General features: G+C 41.3%; 1 protein-coding gene across 1 annotated transcript in view; it reads left to right on the top strand.

Annotated features, from left to right (window-relative positions):
* Positions 1–20268, top strand: part of TRPC5 (transient receptor potential cation channel subfamily C member 5) — a 249785-nt gene that overhangs the window by 191498 nt on the left and 38019 nt on the right. Inside the window, exons 4-6 of the mRNA XM_032837092.1 lie at positions 5679–6015; positions 7404–7543; positions 12425–12747. Of these exons, the coding sequence (XP_032692983.1) occupies positions 5679–6015; positions 7404–7543; positions 12425–12747 (800 nt within the window). The remainder of the gene's footprint in view (positions 1–5678; positions 6016–7403; positions 7544–12424; positions 12748–20268) is intronic.

Here is a 20268-nt window from a genome sequence, read left to right as displayed (position 1 = left end):
CGCAACAAGGCATAGGAAAAATATTCCAAATAAACATTTTCACAATTCTGAAAATTAACCAAAGACTTGCAACAACCAGAGGAACATGTATTCAAGAAAAACAGCTGAATCTTGGTAAGAATGGCAAGTTTTGTGATATTTTAACTTGCCTATTCCTCTCCCCCTTTACCCAGCCCCATAGTAGTCTTGAAAACCAACAGCCTTGGAACCACAGCAACTGTGAAAAGCAACAGCTTGGCAGCTTCTCCACTGGAAAGAAGAAGATTGGGTTTGGAGCTCCCCCAAAAGACCCATCCCCAGAAAATCGTCATTATATGACCTGTCTGGCAACTCCCTAGAAAAGCTCCATTTACAGAGCTTGTGTTTATGTGATCTTATTCAAGACCAACAGCCCTTTCCCCTAAGGGCATTTGCTGAAAAATTCAGTAGCAACTGTTTGATATCACAGCTGCCTGAAACAGTGGATAGCAGTTGAGGTAAACAATAGGCTTATCAAAAAAATAATCTGAATCCAGAAATATATAAAAAGGATTGTAGACAAGGACCTAGTGGAATTCATCCCAGTAGTGTAGGAGTGATTCACATAACAAAATCAATGTATTACATTATATTCACAGAAGGAAGGGAGAAAAACATACATAATCTTTCAACTGACATAGGAGAAGTATTTGACATAATCCAACACCCTTTCATGATAAAAAAAAACCCTCAGAAAATAGATAAGAACTTTCTTAACGTGATGAAAGCCATCTATGAAAAAGCCATAGCTAATATCACACTTAATGAAGACCAACTGAAAGCCTTTTCCCTAAAATCAGGAACAGGACAAGGATAGACTTAGTGATAAATGGAATAGAATTAAGAGTCCAAAGTAAACCCTTACATTCATCATTAGTTGATTTTCAACAAGGATCCAAAAACAATTTAATGGGGAAATAACAGCTTTTTCAAAAAATAGTGCTAGGACAAGTGGATATCCACATGCAAATGAATGAATTTGGACCCCTTTCTCACACAATATGCAAAAGATAATTCAAAATGGATCAAAGACCTAAATGTAAGAGCTAAAGCTATAAAATCCAGAGAAGAAAACCTAGGTATAAATCTTTGTGACCTTGGATAAGGTGATGGTTTCTTAGATATCACAGCAACAGCACAAGCAACAAAATTAAACACAAATTGGACCCCACCAAAATTAAAAACTACAGCTCTAGTCTCTACAGTTTGGCTCTTAGTGCAATGAAACATACAATGCATACACACTCTGCTGTTTTTCCTGCAATCTCTCCTTCTGAAGCATTCTTAAAATCGAGTAGAGATTGATTAAATAACCCATCAAATTTGAACTTCGTTATGCACACAGGAATCAGGATTGTGCTTTCAAGGTTCACAGATGTTTGGGGCTTCGATATTACATGGTATCTTAACAAAAACTTCCTTTATAATATTCTAATTGCAGTTTGTTCTGCCAGAATCCACACCACCCTACACTACACTTATCAGATGTAAAAACAGAAACTAAAAACCTGTCCAAACTTTAAAATCACCATCTTCAGCCAAATCAAAAATCAGAGCAGAGGCAGTGAAGACAGAGGCTGGATGGTAATATCCTATGTTAAAAGAAGCTTCACCTCTGTACTTTATGCCTAAAGGAAAGTGAGTTCTTTTTTTTTTTAAAGATTGTATTTATTTATTTGACAGACAGAGATCACTAGTAGGCAGAAAGGCAAGCTCCCTTCTGAGCAGAGAGCCCGATGTGGGGCTCAATCCCAGGATCCTGGGATCGTGACCTAAGCCAAAGGCAGAAGCTTTAACCCACTGAGCCACCCAGGCGCCAAGGAAAGTGATTTCTGGGGTCAGAGTTCTTGGAGATACATGATAGGAAGTCCCAGGCGGCCATAAAGACCAAATATTTGGTCCTAGCAGCAGTAGGGAGCAACATCATAGTACAGGGATTGGCAAACTACAGCTAAAGTGTTAATTGGCACGGGGCACCTGGGTGGCTCAGTTAGTTGAGCACCTGACTCTTGATTTCAGCTCAGGGCATGATCTCAGGGTCATGAGATCAAGCCCTGCATTAGGCTCCACACTCAGCAGGGAGTCTGCTTGAGATATTCTCTCTCTCTCTGCCCCTCCCCTGCCTCTCTCCCAAATAAACAAACAAATAAATAAATCTAAAAAAATTAAAAAATAAAAATAAAGTGTTACTGGCGCACATACAGCCACACCTATTCATTTACACATTTACATATTGTTTATTGCTGAATTTCTACCAAAAGAGTTGAGTAGTTTCTACAGGAACTATATGGACTTCAAAGCCCCACTTACTTCACTATCTAGTCTTTTGCAGAAAAAGTTTGTCAAACTTTGCTGCAGAACATCAGTACATCAGTCCTGATATCTCCATTCAGCATTGCACAGTGTGCATCTCCATAAACCTGTTCCAGCTTCAGTGTTCCCACTCTCAGCTGATGACATTAATAGCTACCAATTCTCCCAAAAGAGAAGTCCCTCTCACCTTTACACTCAATCCCCATCTACTACTTCACTCCCCATCCATCACCACATCCTGCCACTTCCTTCCACCTCCTCACAGCATTTTGCATCTGAGCGTGGCTTTCCATTTCCACTGCCATTACCTTAGTCCAAGTCACAATCATCATATGCCAGATTCCTAACCAGTCTTCCTACCTCAAGTTTTGTCCACTTTCTGCCTCCCATTAATCTCTCACTTGATCCCCAGAAGGATCTTTCTAAAGTCTAAGTCTGATCCTAACATATGCATAATCATATCAGCAGCTAAGATTAAATGAGCCCTAACTATGTGCTAGGCATAATTCTGAGTGTTTTGTATGTAGTAAGTGATTGTTTTCTTTTTTCAAGAGTTATTTATTTTTTTAAAAGATTTTATTAACTTATTTGAAAGAGAGATAGCAACAGACAGAGCATGAGTGGAGGGGAAGGGACAGAAGGAGAGGGAGAAGCAGACTCCCCACTGAGCAGGGAGCCTGATGCAGGGCTCGATTCCAGGACCATGGGATCATGACCTGAGCTTAAGGCAGACGCTTAACCAACTGAGCCACACAGGCAAACCTATTTATTTATTTGAGAGAGATAGAGAGAGCATGCATGCGTGGGGGAGAGGGGGAGAGAGGGAGAGGGAGACAGAGAATCTCAAGCAGATTCCCCACCAAACACAGAGTCCAATACAGGGCTCAATCCCACAACCCTGAGGATCAGGACCCAAGCCAAAAATCAAGAGTTGGACGCTCAACTGACTAAGCCAAGTAGGGGCCTGATAAGTGATATTCTTCTTTTTCTTTTTTAAACAATGAAACAACATACTCTGATAAGTAATCTTAAGTCTCACACCAACCCTAGCTGGTAGATCCTGCTTTTATCTCCATTCTTCAGATGAAAACACTGAAGAACAAAGAGAACCGATGCAATCTAGCTCCAGATTCTACAGTGAGGGTCTTAACTACTCTGTTACTCTAAACACACACAAATACACACACTCACACTCACACACACTCACACACATAAAAAATATATTGCTTATGGCTCCCTATCTCTCTTTAAAAGAGCCATACTATTTACAGTAGCCAAAGGTTATCATTTTCAACTTCTATAACCCCTGTCTACTTCTCCAGCCCCATCTTCTGCCATTCACAGCTTTGCAGTTCAAGCTGTAACCACCCCAGATGGCTCTAGTTCCTTGTACAGGTCATGCCTTTAGTCATGTCATCTCTACTATTTTCACTCTTCACTCCCTTTCCCTCTCCATAATTTCCTTTCCCTCCCTACACTTAACCAGCTTCTACATATCATGTAATGTTCCACTCAGGTATCACCTCCACCAGGGAGCCTTAGCTGAGCAGTCCAGATTTGCTCTCTCTTTTGTGCTCCCATTACGTTTTGTTCATATCCACTTTAATTTTAAGCCCTTACTATACTGTTTTAAAACTGCCTATTTATATATGTCTCCCTCACTAGACTGTGCACTCCCAGTGCCCTTCCCGCAGCATCCAAACATCTTGCTTTACCCTTCTACTTTTCTGTACTTTTTAAAGGACTTTTTCATCCCAGCCTCTGGCATAGGTTATAATGCCAAGAAAAAGTCATAAGAGACTATAGGATTGTGTCTTTCTGTGTGATACAGGACATGTTGGGGATCATGAGCATCTTTGAACAAGATGAGATCACATAATAAAAAAACTTAGAGGTTATTTTTGGTAGTTTCATAATAGTAAAGTGCTTTAGGGTAGTCTAGACTTCCAAATATATAATGGCTCAAACATACGAAAATCCTCTCAGGCATGTAACAATTCAAGGCAGGTATCGGCAAGGTAGTTCTCCTCTATATGGTCACTGACAGACATGAGCTGACAGAAACTCATAGGTTATGCTGGTTACCATATCCTAGTCAATCAGAAGCAGAAGAAAACATGGAGGAACACACATCAGACCTCTATAAGCCAGGCCTGGAAGTACCCCATCATTTCTCGGCAATCCCGTTATTAAGAACTTAATCATGTGACCACATCTCACTGCAAGGGAGACTGGAAGGTGTAGTCCAGCTGTGTGCTTAAGGAAGAGCGGAATGGTTGTAGTGGGAAGCCAGTGACCTTCACAGATATGCCAACAGTAAAGCTGGGCTAGTCTACCTTGGGTGTAATTGATGGAAGAATTTGATTTCCTTTGCCCTAGGTAAGCTATATAGTACAGCTCTGTTTAAACTTTCCCATGGGAAGCTGGGAAATATGGGCAGTATTTAAAATCACAGCTGACGGCTGAGCTCCCTATTGAGTTGCTTACCAGGAAGTGGCAGTTTGATGATGACTTGCAATGCTGATGATTCCTTAACTATTAATCACTGACACTTTGGAGATTGCCATTAAGTAAAATCCCAGCTGGGTTAGTACACAGTGCTGCAATTTGGGCCCCCGAATACTGTTCCCTCTTATGCATGTCTAGACTTGAGAGGGTGTTAATAGATGGCAAAGCAGCAAGCTGATTCACTGCTAGCCAACCAAAAGGTGCTCGAAACCAAAGTGGGAAAGAGATAAAATCAAGCAGGGAACTCATTTCCATTCTAAACCATAGCCACAGGCATGAGCTTATTCTCTGCCAGTTTGTGTTTTCCCAAACATAGTGCATGTTTGTTGACGACCTCACGTAAGCTTAGGGAATGAGTAAAAGTGAACCAATTTGAAATAAAATGTCCCCATGATTCTTTGCTAAGAGACATGGATATTCCCAGAAAAACTATGTAAAACAGCTGCCCAGGCTCTACTCCCAAGGGATGCTCATTTAGTCAATCTTTGGAGTGACCTGGGAATCTGAATATTTTAATGTTCACTGGATGATTCTGATGGAAAACCAAAGTTTGGGAACCATTTCTCTAAGATGGGAGGAAGAATAGGGAAGCATGACAAGGCACAAACCAAACAGAGTGATTTTGCCTAATATGTGAAACAAATAACCCTATGGAAAATCCAGTCTCATAGCTTGACATGTAGAGCTGTCTCTGGGGTTAGATCCATTCATGGAAACCTGGAAAATGGGCTTCTTCTGGAGATTAGCCATGCAGCTTCCTGTAAACTAGGAGAAGTATTATGAATGTAGACTTCCACCTGGACATCCAAGATGCCTAACTTGTTCTCTTTCTTTCCCAGTTTGTTGCTCAGCCTAATTGCCAACAGTTACTTGCCACCCTGTGGTATGACGGCTTCCCTGGATGGCGACGAAAACACTGGGTAGTCAAGCTGCTTACCTGCATGACCATTGGGTTCCTGTTTCCCATGCTGTCTATAGCATACCTGATCTCACCCAGAAGCAACCTTGGGCTGTTCATCAAGAAACCCTTTATCAAGTTTATCTGCCACACAGCATCATATCTGACCTTCCTCTTCATGCTTCTCCTGGCTTCTCAGCACATCGTTAGGACAGACCTTCATGTACAGGGGCCTCCCCCAACTGTCGTGGAATGGATGATATTGCCTTGGGTTCTCGGTGAGTCAAAGAAACCAGGAGCTATGGCTAGACTGCCTGCTGCTCCTGTTTATAAAGACAATAAGTACTGGAACAGGCAGATGGACCAGCCCTGAATTAGGACATCTTTTCTTTGTGCCATAGGAAAGCCCTTTGTTGGGAGTCTCAGAAATGTAGTTCCTTCTTCCCCAGACCCCAGTCTCTTAGTATTACCTGGCCCACAGTGAGATTGACAGTGAACCCAGGGCTTAATTCTGCTAACCTAACATCTTCAAGGACAGGAAATTATCTGTCAGTTGGTGTGGAAGAAAAACCAAGTATCAGTCAGAATGGGTTTCAGCTAAGCTAGGCAGAGCAATTGTTAATCAGTCTATTCAGTGCCCTTCCTATAACTCCAGAGCACTTGAACCTGTTGCTTTCTTGAGGCTACCGCACAGAATCCCAGTGCTTATTCAGGGTCCACATCCTATATGGGTAATGATTCCACAATTGGGAGGGGAACCTGAGAAATTCACACATTTCATGGTAAAAGTAACTTTACCAGTAGTCTCCAAGCATGGCTAGATTGCATTGGACCCTCCAATGCATTACTATCCTCCAAATCTTTGCTACTCAAACTGTAATTCCCAAATCAACAATGTCAGCATCACCACTTAGGAACTTGTTAGACATAATCTCAAGTCCCACCCTGTATATAGGAAATCAGAATCTGAATTTCAACATGATCCCCAGGTGATTGACATGCACTTTAAAGTCTGAGAGGCACTGCCTTAGACCACAGCCACACCTTTTACTGGTTTCTCAATTCCAAAATTCAAGAAACATCTATGTCATCAGGCAGAATTCCACAAACTCCCCCACACACACACAATGAGAGGAGAAAGGAGAAAAGAGGATTCTAAATTATTTGGGGCCCCATTGCCTAGTGTCAGCCTCAACATCCAGTAATTCAGTTGGCAGTTAGCTAGTTCATCTCAAAACTTACTAAGTTTTCCCTCCAGCACATGATGGAAACTAAGGACTACAGGATAATGTTGACCTCACTAGTTTATTAACGAAATTAATGTATTTCCTACTTCAAAATGGGAATAGGTTAGAATCAAGCACCCAAAATTGCAGCAGCATTCCAGTAACTGTAATAGCAACACTAAAAGTGAGTAGCATCCAGAAAAATGTAACATATGAGCATCTTCTGGTAAAGCCTATCAAGTTTGGTGAGTCCACAACTGAGAAGTGACGCAGGAAAGAAAAAGAGGCACATTATTATTATCATCTCGGGGGGCTTCACTCCAGTGATCTCAATTCATTCGTTGTTTTTGCCTATCTTTACTCAGGGGAATCCTACTCTGATGACTATGATGACTATTTTAACCCTGTCTAGAAATAAACCTCTTGCCTCCATTTTTTAGGTTTCATTTGGGGGGAGATTAAAGAAATGTGGGATGGTGGATTTACTGAATATATCCATGACTGGTGGAACCTGATGGATTTTGCAATGAACTCACTCTACCTGGCAACCATTTCATTGAAGATTGTGGCCTATGTCAAGGTAAATTGGAATGTTTGCCATTTTTCTTATGCAATGATTTGGGTTACATTAAGCTTTATCATGGGGCGCATGAAGAGTTTAGGGGGAAAGTGCCTTTGACAGTCCAATCCATGCAGGAAAGTACCATATAAATAGACATTCTTTCAATAGTTTGTAAGTAGTTTCCACTTAAGAATAGAGCAATTTGCAAATGAATCTTTAGCTTCTTAAACTCTGACAGTAGAAGGATCTTCAGCCACGCACCCACCCACCCAGTTTGTGTTTGTCCTTTCTACAGTATCCTTGCCAAGATGGTCCACCGATGTTTCCATAGGTCAGGGACAGAAAACACACTGAATTCACAATCTCCGAAAACCTCCATCAACACTTATCACTTCATTAAAAAGTGCTATTTTATGTTTTTCTAATATTATTTTCCCTGTGACACATCCATTAATAATCTTTCTTCCCTGTGGGGTCAAACAGAACAAAGCTGTTCCTTTTTCTGAATAGTGCTTGCAGTGTGAAGCCATCTCTCCCTAACTTGCTGATTTGACTCTTCTCAAAGCTAAGTATTCACACTTCCCTCAAGTGTTCCTCATATGACAGGTAGGGGAACCCTAGAAACTTCACTGCAGGAGACAAAGATCTTTAATCATCTCGCCCTCCCTTATTATTTCCGGCTCCAGGATGATCATTCAAGCTGTTATAAATCCAGCTTTTTGAGTATCACTCCACCTATGCCTCTCTACCAATTCAGATATTGAATACGTGCATGTGCACCCACGCACCCACCCACCCACCCACACCCACACCCACACACACAGGTTATCTTAATGCTTTTCCCACATAATGTACAGCCTAAATTATCCTGAAAAATAACTCATGTCCAACATCTCATATTGGGTAGTCCCAGGCTCTAGGTTCAGATTTGGTGCTCATTAGATGATAGAATAGCTGGCTCCTTCTACCCTGAGTTGAACTCCTCCAGCATGAGGAAAAGCTGACAATTCAGTCTCCAAGATTGTCTAGTCAGTCATGCTTTTTGGCACTAACTCCCACATTAAGGAGTTTTAGAATGGAAATATGGCTGTCCCCCAAATCTTCAACAACTTATTTTTATACCCTTAATATGCATATTGTATAAATTTGAGGACCTTGGGAGCTAGTTATGTGGAACATGAATATTGAATGCAGTCATGAAACATTTTTGAAAAAAGCCAAAGAGTAGGCCTTATACTTGTGGTGATCATTTAACACATACTTACAACTTTCTTACAAGAAAAAGCTGGTGAAGAAAATGTTTGAATCTCTCTGGTTAATGTGCCTGGATGAAATCCATGTGATTTTGGCACTCTGCTGACTAAGTAACACTGTTTGCCTTGGAAAAAAAAACTCTTACTTTGGAAGTGGTAGTTATTCACAGGAAGGACAACAGATTATCAATCTAGAAACTGGTGGGTTTTGCTTAAACAAGAGAATTTAGAATAAATGATCAAGAAAAGGATTTACTCTTGGGGATATAAACATGTGTCTATAGATTCCCAACATTAGCTAATTTTATAACCTATTCAATTTCACTGGCAGGGATTTCAAGGAGCTAGAAATTCCCCCATCACATAGTGGAAGGAACTAAGCTGAATAAATGCCTCGCAACTGATAAATACTTAACCCAAAGCAAACCATTGCCACAAAGTTGGAGTTCTTCTCAAAAAAAAAAAAAAAGAGAATTTATGAAGCAAGGCATGCCACATGCAGATTCGTATTTGCAATGAGAAACTGCAAATGGTCAGTCTGGTCTACTCATCCATAGAGGCATACTAGTCTGAGATGAACTATTCCAAGTAGGCTGAGACAACCTCTATGAGCTAAAGCCACAAAAGCTGGTACCCATGCCCCCTGAACCATTTCTGGTCACTGTTGTACTAAGGCAGTACAGAAATGCCACAGGATAAGCTGTTCTTAGAGAAGATCCTTTATTAGAGCAAAAACAATAGTCAACGATATATATATATTCCACTGCACGTGGTCTGCAACAACAGAAACCAAAAGGCAAGGCACATACCAAAGTACTCAAAAGGAACAAATACACATAACATCGGCCATCAGTGTCCCCCAGATAATCCTACAAATGGAGAATAATTATCCTTGTGTCTTCTAGGATAGTACCACCTAGATTTATCCCAAGACCACCTTATCTGAACTTTGATACCCGTTGAGTTATGGCCCTTTCTTCATCCAGTACATGGCTGAAGACACAATCTCCCACTCTGTCTTTATTATTATTAAGGTCCTACCTTAGGCTGGCCCTCTTCATATTTGGCTTCTGAAATGACAGACTCCAATTTATACCCCTTTGAAAGACATGGAGGCCAATTTTCAATCTGGATTCTATCTCAAAGAATATAAGAAAAATTAGTTGCCTCCCAGTATCACTAAGTAAAGAATCAGGAAACCTGAATGTAATCCTTGTTCTGATACAATATAGATTACCATAGGTCATCCTTCTACCTCCTTGAGCCTAAGATTCTGCCTCTGCAAAATAAGAAGATTGGACTAGATCAGTGGCTGTCAGCCTTTTAACTTTTTTCCATGAAACAATATCTTGAAGTTAAAACTTATTCAGAACTTCAATATATGAGAGAGCTCAAAGATTGAATTTGGATTGAGGAATTAATCTTCCAGGACTTTTCTTTGGCTCCCAGAGTGGCTACAAAATGCTTCTACTAAACCTTCAGGCTTCAAGGAACACAATTTGCAAACCACTTGTGTTAGACCAGGGGCCATCAAACTATGGTCTGCAGACCAAATTTGGTCGGCTGCCATATCCATTCGTTCACTTATTCCCTATTATTTCTACATCAAAGAGTTGAGTAGCTGTAAAAGGGACCATATAACCCACTAACCAAAAATTTCTGCTATCTGGTCCTTGACAGAAAAAGTTTTGCTGACCTTGACGCTAAAAGAGCTCCAAGTTTATTCCTTGCTTTCATATTCTATAATATCTTCCTCCAAAGGTAAAGATGTAAAACACAGATTTGCCATAAGAATCCTTTTTCATACTTCTGAATGTTCTACAAATCCAGATTCACTGGCCCCTGGGCACCAGACTTCCCTGTGCTTACAGCTGTGATTATAGAGGGAGGAAAATCCTGAATTATGAGCTGTGCAGGTTCCAGCTGAATAATATCTAGTTCTAAAATATAGGTCTGTTTCATTATTAATATCTCCATGTCTCAGAGCTCAGAACTTCTAAAGACCCATCTAACATATATGCTGTGATATCAACTATCATTTGAGTGAACATTTAATAGAGATAATACTAGACCAAGTGTGTTGAGATCACAACGTTAGGCCTGGCTCCGCCACCAGCTTGCTGTGCGATGAGAAGCAAGTCACTCTGCTACCTGGATTTCAGTTCTCCCACTTGTAAAATAGGCCTGAAGTTGCCCACCCCTCACAGCGATGCAGCCAATGTGGGGTATTTTTGGTGCTGTTATTTTGGGAAGGAAAAATGCAGGGATGTAAGATTTGGCCAAGAGTATATAAAACAGATTAGCTACCTAAAGTTCATCTGAAACGGAAGCACAAGGGTGGCAAGGTTTCTCTCAACTCCTCTGACAGAGAAGAATACTGGATACACACAAATGATTTTAACAACACCAGTTTTGTCAGTTGTTGGAACTGAACCACAGTTTAGAAATGCTAACAATATAATTTGGCCCCCAATGCAACATTTTCTCAGAAAAGTTGTTTACATTTAGTCCTGAGAAATTGTGATATTTAGATGAGAGCTCAAGGCAATATGCTTTGGATTGAATTCCAGGCAAAATCTACTTCTGTCTTGGGGAAGGTAATAAGCAAATTCTTATATTTCTATAACATCTCTCCTTATGGAGTACACACTCTCTCACATATGGACACATAATCACAAACCTGTGCAGTGGACAGGTGTAGATACTATCCTCATTTTACGGTGAAATGGAGATACAGGCAGTTTTAAGTTAACAGAGCCCAAATTGGATATAAGGCCTCACAGTGAAGCTATCTTTCTATAAAGCTGCTCCCAACGTTCCAGGAGCGGAAATCCAGGATGGGGCTGAGAAATGGGTAACCAACCCCAGAAATACTGGCTCTTCCTCTCCTTCAACCCCCTGGCTCTTCATTTGTACTAGAAGGACACGTGGACTTGTAGGGCTGTCAAAGGAACTATAAAATACATGCCTACACCACCATGTGGAGCAGTACTAAATTCACTACCTGGAAGGCTTACATGCTATTTGTAATAGAATGAAATACATTACAGACTGCTAAAATCCAACAGAAAACTGAGTAATGGCCCTCTAAGGTTGCTCTAGCAGCCCCAAACTGCAAGTCAGCAAGGAGGGCAGGATGAACATTGCACACCGAGGAGGCAGAACCTATCCCTCATCCTTCAGTAACTACAAGTTGTCTGTGGTACTCAGAAGGAAATGGGGGACTGGGGAGGTAAATCTGATTTGAAATCTCATTAGGAAGCAGAGTAATTTGTCCCCACTACCTTGGGCATACCAATGGCTCTGTTCCAGTGACTCTCCCCAACAATCTGGTAAACTCATAGTCAGAAAATGTCTGTGGATAAACCACAGGTGGTTGCTCCAGATGATTGCTTCAAAATTCATTTTTCCCTGTGTATATGCAGGGAATATATTTGGGTGAGAGTGGGAGGAAAAGAGTTATTAACATCATATATTGATTGGATGGGGAAGGGAGACAAACAGTGCCATGCACAAGGCCTGTTGTATAAATGAATGCTTGATGCTTACTTTGGTGGCTTTGCTTGGGTACTAGACAGGGAGAAAAGAAGAAAAAATTTTGTAAATGCTCACTGTACCTCTCACCTTGTGTACTTGTTTCTTGCAGTATAATGGTTCTCGTCCAAGGGAAGAATGGGAAATGTGGCACCCGACCCTGATTGCAGAAGCACTCTTTGCAATATCCAACATTTTAAGTTCATTGCGTCTCATATCCCTGTTCACAGCCAACTCCCACTTAGGACCTCTGCAGATCTCTTTGGGGCGCATGCTGCTTGATATCCTCAAATTCCTCTTTATCTACTGCCTAGTACTGCTGGCTTTTGCCAATGGATTGAACCAGCTTTACTTTTATTATGAGACCAGAGCGATCGATGAGCCAAACAACTGCAAGGGAATCCGATGTGAGAAACAGAATAATGCCTTCTCCACGTAAGATCCCCCTCCCTGGCCTTTTTCTGCTTTCTCTTTCTTTGCTCTATTTTCAGTCCATAGCTTTATCACTATTTCTTGACAGTCCACACAAAGCCTACTTATGGATCAACCCAAAGGATTTCTCACTATAGAAACCTTCTCTTCTCGCTATAGAAGACTAAGAGAGGAAGCAGTTAGGTGAGAGAAGAGACACATACATGGGCTCCCAGGAACTCCTCTAAAGAGCTAGTTCTGAACAATTTTGGTAGCATCTCATATTTTTAAAGGAATCTTTGAAAAGGGGGTAAATAATTCCTCACTCCTAAAAGCATCACTAACCAAGGAAATGAAAGAGCAAGGCTATTCCTCTGAATAAGTGATTACCAAAGCTAAATTACATATTCTGAATCAAGAACAAAGAAAAAGGAGGGATGCAAGAATATCTTTTTTTGGGGGGGGTATGCAAGAATATCTTAATGTAGACTGGAATATTATGATGTACGATAAGAAATGTGTATTTGGCCTTCCTGGTTCTGGCACAGAGCTCCTAAAAGCCTTGGAATTCCCTAAGGGCCAAGACTGACAAAGGTGTCTTTTGTTGTGTTAAGAAGGTGACTTTAGGACAACAACCTAAGGATGGAGGCTGGTTGCCAGGGGAATCAACCTTATGTGACTAAAGGGTTGAAACATTCAGTCCCACCCCTCAACCACCAGGGAAGGGAGAGGAGCTGAAGACTGAGTTTAATTTAACCAGTGGCCAATGAATCTAATCAATCATGACTATTCAATGAAGCCTCCACAAAAACCTTAAATGACAGGTTTTGGAGAGCTTACAGATTGGTGAGCACATGGGGATTTGGGGACAATAGGGTGTCTGGAGAAAGCATGGAAGCTCACAGATTTGGGTCAGTCTGAGTTTGGACCACTAGACTCAAAGTCACCCCTCAAGGTAAAAATTGTAGAGGACAACAGAAGGACCCTGTAAGACCTCTGGTCACCAAGAAGGTGGTCAGTGTGGGGGACAGCAAAATCAAGAAACTACTGAAACCAGAGAATTCAGTATGAAGGAATTGTTTTCATTTTGTGGATATCATCAGCTTCCTGAAGACCCTTTAGTAAAACAGATTATGAGAGTAACCAATTAAAAAAAAAAGAGAGAGAGTAACCAATTTAGGAGCTGTGCCTTTGGTTTTGAATACTGTAGAGTGGAAGGGCATGTTTGGGTTGATACAGGAACCATAGCTCATGACTAAACAATCACAGATGACTATATGTGATCCAGATACAAAGGAGGCTATTCCTAAGGGAATGACCAGCCCAGTTAACTGGATAAAAGCCCCTGTAGGGTGTGTTTACCCTGAGAGGGGGGACTTCTCAATTCCCCCTATCAATGCCAAATGGAATACCCCAGATGAAGCCGCTGACATGCTTCCTATGCAAAATACATGGAAATGACTTTAAGATGACTGAGAAATCTGCCTGCTGAATATGCCCATTACTCAGGTCATAGTAAATGCTGTGGTTAAGGATCCCCTTTCACACAGGCACCCCATATCACCTTACTGCTGCAAAATCAAAAAACACTCTGGGAAACCTTTGCAATTTGATGTCTCAGCTTTCTCTCATGGGTCTTAATAAAAACATTAGGTTAATTAACAGTAGAATAGGAAGAGGCCACAAAGTGGAAGCTTTTAAACAGTTATTAAGGAATAAGGTGAATAAAGCAAATATTGAAAGGAGCAAAACAAAGAGGAAACAGAGAAGAGTCCCAGGACTCATCCCTCAGGATGGAAATCTTTAGATGGTTATTAAGAACTGAGATGAATAAAACAGACTTTGACAGGGTTAAAGTAAAGACTTTAACACAGCACTCTCAAAGGTTTGGATGGCCAAAGGGACTCCATACTGGTCCCCCAACATTAAAGGGCCCAAAACAAGTCTACTTTATTTATCCCAGTTTGGAGAACTTTAAAAAAAATCCAGCAGGCAAAAATTACAATGAGAAACCTAACCAGCAATCATTTGAGGCAGTGTTTGGACAAAATAAGTTAAAGATTGACAAAAAGGCCAGGGTTCCTTGGCTCAAACTCTAGCTGGGAACCCAAAGTCTTCTGTACAAGAGTGGGTAAAATGGTTAGAGGGTGGAAAAGAGAAGTTTCTGGACTCATTCATACAGAACTCCTCTTAACTGTAATACTAAAACCCCTTGGTGATGCCCTGACTCAGGCTACAGTTAAGATTGAGAAAATATAAAAATGTAAGGATAGGGACACCTGGTTGGCTCAGTATATAAAGCATGTGACTCTTGATCTCAAGATCATGAGTTCAAGCCCCATTCTGGGTATAGAGCTTACTTAAAAAGAAGTAAAAAATTAAAAATGTAAGCATCAGGGCACCCGAGTGGCTCAGTTTGTTAAGCAACTACCTTCAGCTCAGGTCATGATCCTGGAGTCCTGGGATCGAGTACCACATCGGGCTCCCTGCTCAGCGGGGAGTCTGCTTCTCCCTCTGACTTTTCCCCTCTTGTGTACTCTCTCTCTCTCTCTCATTCTCTCCCTCTCAAATAAATAAATAAAATCTTTTTTTTTAAAGATTTTATTTATTTATTTGACAGAGATCACAAGTAGATGGAGAGGCAGGCAGAGAGAGGGAAGCAGGCTCCCTGCTGAGCAGAGAGCCTGATGCGGGACTCGATCCCAGGACCCTGAGATCATGACCTGAGCTGAAGGCAGCGGCTTAACCCACTGAGCCACCCAGGCGCCCAATAAATAAAATCTTATTTTAAAAATGTAAGTGTCAATAGGATCATAAAAGTTAGAATGTTTGAACAGGCTTTATGTAAAAACCCTTTGTCTCCTTTACCTAAATGTTTTTATGGGAATGGATATTATGTCTGGCTGGGGAAAACCTCCCCTATCTAGTATTACAAAACCAATGCCTGTCAGTGAAATCCTAATAGAGACTGGAGGTAAGACCATAGGAGTTGATGGAATTAAGGTAAAAGTTTATAGGAGAACTGGTATGTTTGAACAGGCCTTATGCAAAGTGGTTGCATCCCTTTTGCCTGATTGCATTGTGGGGATGGACATTACATCCTACTGGGGAGTGTTTCTCCTACCTAGTATTCCAAGACAGAACACATGCAAATCCACCCTTCAAGCAATATTAATGGGGCATGCTTCATAAGAACCAGTATGACTGCCTGAGTCCACACAGTATGGAATAGAAGATGGAATGCTGGGAGGGACAAATTCCCTGGGCCATAGGCCAAAGCAGAGCATAGACAGGGCTTACAACAAAAGCCCATGAGCACCTCCCAGTGACATCTATATGTCCTTTCATAGGAGTAAGCTAGAGACGGGACAGGCTGAAGGCAAGATTAGAATCAGTTCACTTTCTGGGATTAGTTTAGGTCCCTTAGCAAGGATCAGAAATGTCTCCCTTTTCCCATTTGAGACACAAGGAGGCAGCTCATGAAGCTGTCCATGAGTCCACTGCTGCCAGACACATGGAGTTTGTGTACCTTTTCTTTGTAAACTCAACGTCTCCTTCCTTAGGACCTTCAAGCCTCCAAGATGGCTGTTATTTTCCGACAAATCACTGTTAGGGGAAACAAACAAGAAGAAAATAAGCACACGATAGGAAATTTGTTAGATTCCAAGAGAGGTCCTGGGCTTACCCTAGACTCAATGTCCTGTAACATGTCCATCTCAACCCCCCAGTTCTGGAAAGTGCCACTCAACACTGGTATTCACAGTAATGACCCCAAGCTCATGAGAGGGTTTTAGTCATTAAACTAAACTACATTTTTTCCCCTTAATCCTATAAACTAAGGCAGTTCAGTGCCACACAATTCAGATGTCCTAGAAATGTGTTCAATAACAAAGACCAGAGGAAAAAATGAGTTTCTGCTCACCCCCAAGTTGCACCAATAGAAAGGGGAAAAAACAATGCTATGTAGCCTACCCCTATTATTTGTTTCTAGCAGCATTTCCTAAAATGGGTTATAAATAACCACAGTTCAAAGGGACGTTAAGAGACATAAATATGATCCATTGACTTTTGGAAATGCTAGGACAAATTTTAAAGGATTTCTTAACTGCAGGTCTTCTCAGATACTTCATTGTGAATCCACGATGTAAGGAAAGATTACCCCAAATGCATTGGCCAGGATGACGTACCAATGAACAGAGTTTGAAAAACTCTGGCTCACTCCATTGCCCATTTTCAGTCCCCACCCCTTCCACTAGGCCACACCCCCTGCCTCTTTTCCCAGAACTCAAGGGAAAATCTTGCATGGGGAAATGACACTCATGTGAAAGGAAAAAAAGAAGTCAAATGAGTTGATGAGAAGAGAGTGGGATTTTTGGTTAAGCCAGCCAGGAATGTGTAACGGCAACCGGTCACCTTGCTAGTGCCTCTTGGCTAGGCCCTGCTTCCTCTCCTGCATTACTCTAGAGGTAGAACTCCTATCAACCTGTTTTCAGTATGAAGAGCAATGCTGTGGTAGTTTGAGCACCAAGAGGCTGCATTTGTTCACATCAAAGTGTGCAATAGAACTGAACACCTGAACGTGAGGTGCCTTCCAGGAGGCCAGGTCCCCTGTCAATTGCTCTTTCATGTAAACTCTGTTGAAGAAGTTTATGAAATGCCTTCTTGCAAGTTTGTATAGTCATTATTAATACCCCTGTTGCCAACTTACATTCTGCTCCCATTGCTTGCCCAGCAGGGACAATAAACAAGAATGGGGACCTGGCACACTCAAAATTATACCTTGGGGCATCAGGTATAAAGAAGCATTGTCATGCTGGAGCCAAATCAGCAGTAATACCACCTCAACTTTTCTTCTAGGTGTTGATTTTTTTTCCTCCATGGAAGTCTGGCTCAGCTTAACGTTTTTCTTTAAACATCTCAACTCCGGCATTTATAATACCTGCTAAAATATACACTATTTGGTCAGAGAATCAGGAAAACTCATCTTTTAAGACAAAGAGAAAGCAAGCTCACTTATATATCTGACATAAACTATGCCGTCGACTTATTGTCATCCGTTTCCTTCTGATTCTCCAGAGACGCCTTTGCTATTCTTTGGCTTTAAAAAAAATTTTTTTTAAATATATTTTTCCCAGGCACACATTTCAGGAAGACCTCACCATCCTTACTGACAACCACATGACCGTACTATCGGCGGTTTTAAGTCTAGTACTCCATCGTGGGGACACCTCGCCTTCATCTACTATTAAGAGAAGCAACCGAGAAAGCATCAGCATTCTGAAGGCATAGAACCTGCGACAGAAAAACAGTGGAAGTGGCAAGAAGCTAACTTACCGATCTTACGTCTCTTTCTGAGGTTCCAGCCCTCAATTCCAGATACCTCCCAAACGCACATGGCTGTGCCCCCGGCGTTTCAAGCACAAAATGGCCACAGCTAAATTCCGATATCTCCATATCCCCACCCCAAACCTATTTCCCCTTCAATTCCTCATCTTATTAAATGCCACCAGCCAGAATCCTAGAAGTCATTTATGACCCTTACCCTCTTCCATCCACAACTCGTCCAGTCTCTCACCAAGTCCTGCAGCTGAACTTGGTAAATCTCTCTTGAATTTAGCCTTTACGCATATGCACGCTCATGAGTGCACATGGGTGCGGGCTCGTGCACGTGTGCGTGCGTGGGTGCGTACACGTACACGCATGCGCACATACCTCTCCCCACCCCTTTACCCCCCACCCCCCACCCCACCCCGTTACCCCCACCCCCACCAACCTGTCTCCCTGCTTCCAGTCTTCCTTCTCCTCCAAACAATTTCCCAACTGCGTCACAGAAGTTTCTTCCTAAACACCAGTCTTATCTTTTTACCACCCAGCTTCATACCTGTCAGGTATTGAAATCTTCCCCAGTGTAAAATCCACTTCTTTACCACAAACAGTACCTTGATAATCTGGACCCCACCTTTCCAGCCTCTCACTCCTCTTCCCCATAGGCAACACCTTGTTCTTCCCAACTACAGGAGAGCATCTTGGCCTATGGGTCTTTGCACATCCCACACCATTCCCTCTGCCTGGCTGGAATGCCCATCCCCACCTGGCCAGCCTGGAAAACTCTAACCCATCTTTCAAGCCTCTGCTGAAAAATAACCTGCTCTTCTAAGTCTCTTCTTACCCATTCTAACCCCACTCTCAGTTACAGTCTCCTTCTGTGTTTGTTTCCTATGGCATTCTAAGCACATCTCTGTGACAATATAACTTGTATGTTAGTCGTTGTTCACTCTTTCACCCACCCGATTGAGATTACCCCACTTTAGAAGCCTTGTTACCTACCACAGAGGCCTAAGACATAATGATGTTCGATATGCCCATCCTGTCTTCAATCTAGATTTATGTCTGCACTGTCCCTACTCATATGGCTGAAGTATCTGGCCATACTGAAGATCTGAGAATCAAATATTAACACATGCAAAGCACTTAGCACAGTGTCACTCTGCTGATCCACTTTTAGCTTGCTGTCAGAGAAAATCCTTGGCATTTCTCCTACATCCCTCATCCTGAATTTGGGCACTTGGCCCAAGAACAAAGCTTTACATTGATCCCTATTAAATTTCCTCTTGTTAGTTCCAGCCCATTGCTCCATGCTTTTGAAACCTTTCTGAATCTTGGTCTTGTCATTCCATCTATTAGTTATCGCTCCCAGTCTTGTATCATCTGAAGATCTTAGAAGCTTGCCATCTATTCTTGTCAAAAGCATTGATAAAAATGTCAAGACAGGCTTAATATTCACTGGGTGAAATATTGGGCAGCTATTAAAATGATACACGTGCAGATTCTATATATATACAAAAAGTAACATACCCCAAATGTGTAACTCTTAAAAACACAAAAATTGTACACACTATGATTGCAGCTATGTACAACTAGATATCCAAATGGATGACAATCTATAAAGACAATAAAGAAATGTAAAGGTTGACAATAATCATGAAAGTATCTAATATTTACTGAATGTTATGTCTAGACACTAGTACAAATGAGTTTTACATGAATTAACTCATTTAATCCTCACAACCATGCTATGAGGTAGGCATTATATTTTTTAATTTATTTTCAGCATAACAGTATTCATTGTTCTTTATATGGAAAACCCAAAAGACTCCACCCCCAAACTAGTAGAACTCATACAACAATTCAGCAATGTGGCAGGATACAAAGTCAATGTACAGAAATCAGTGGCTTTCTTATACACTAACAATAAAAATACAGAAAGGGAAATTAGAGAATTGATTCCATTTACTATAGCACCAAGGACCATAAGATACCTGGGAATCAACCTAACCAAAGAGGTAAAGGATTTGTACTCAAGGAACTACAGAACACTCATGAAAGAAATTGAAGAAGACACAAAAAGATGGAAGACCATTCCATGCTCTTGGATCAGAAGAATAAACATTGTTAAAATGTCTATACTGCCTAGAGCAATCTATGCTTTTAATGCCATTCCGATCAAAATTCCACTGGTATTTTTCAAAGAGCTGGACAAATAAT

The sequence above is a fragment of the Lontra canadensis genome, unplaced genomic scaffold, assembly GCF_010015895.1.
Source record: "Lontra canadensis isolate GAN:19392208 unplaced genomic scaffold, GSC_riverotter_1.0 scaffold96, whole genome shotgun sequence".
NCBI lineage: Eukaryota > Metazoa > Chordata > Mammalia > Carnivora > Mustelidae > Lontra > Lontra canadensis.
The sequence above is the reverse complement of the archived record's forward strand: the minus strand, read 5'-3'. Positions and strand labels throughout refer to the sequence as shown.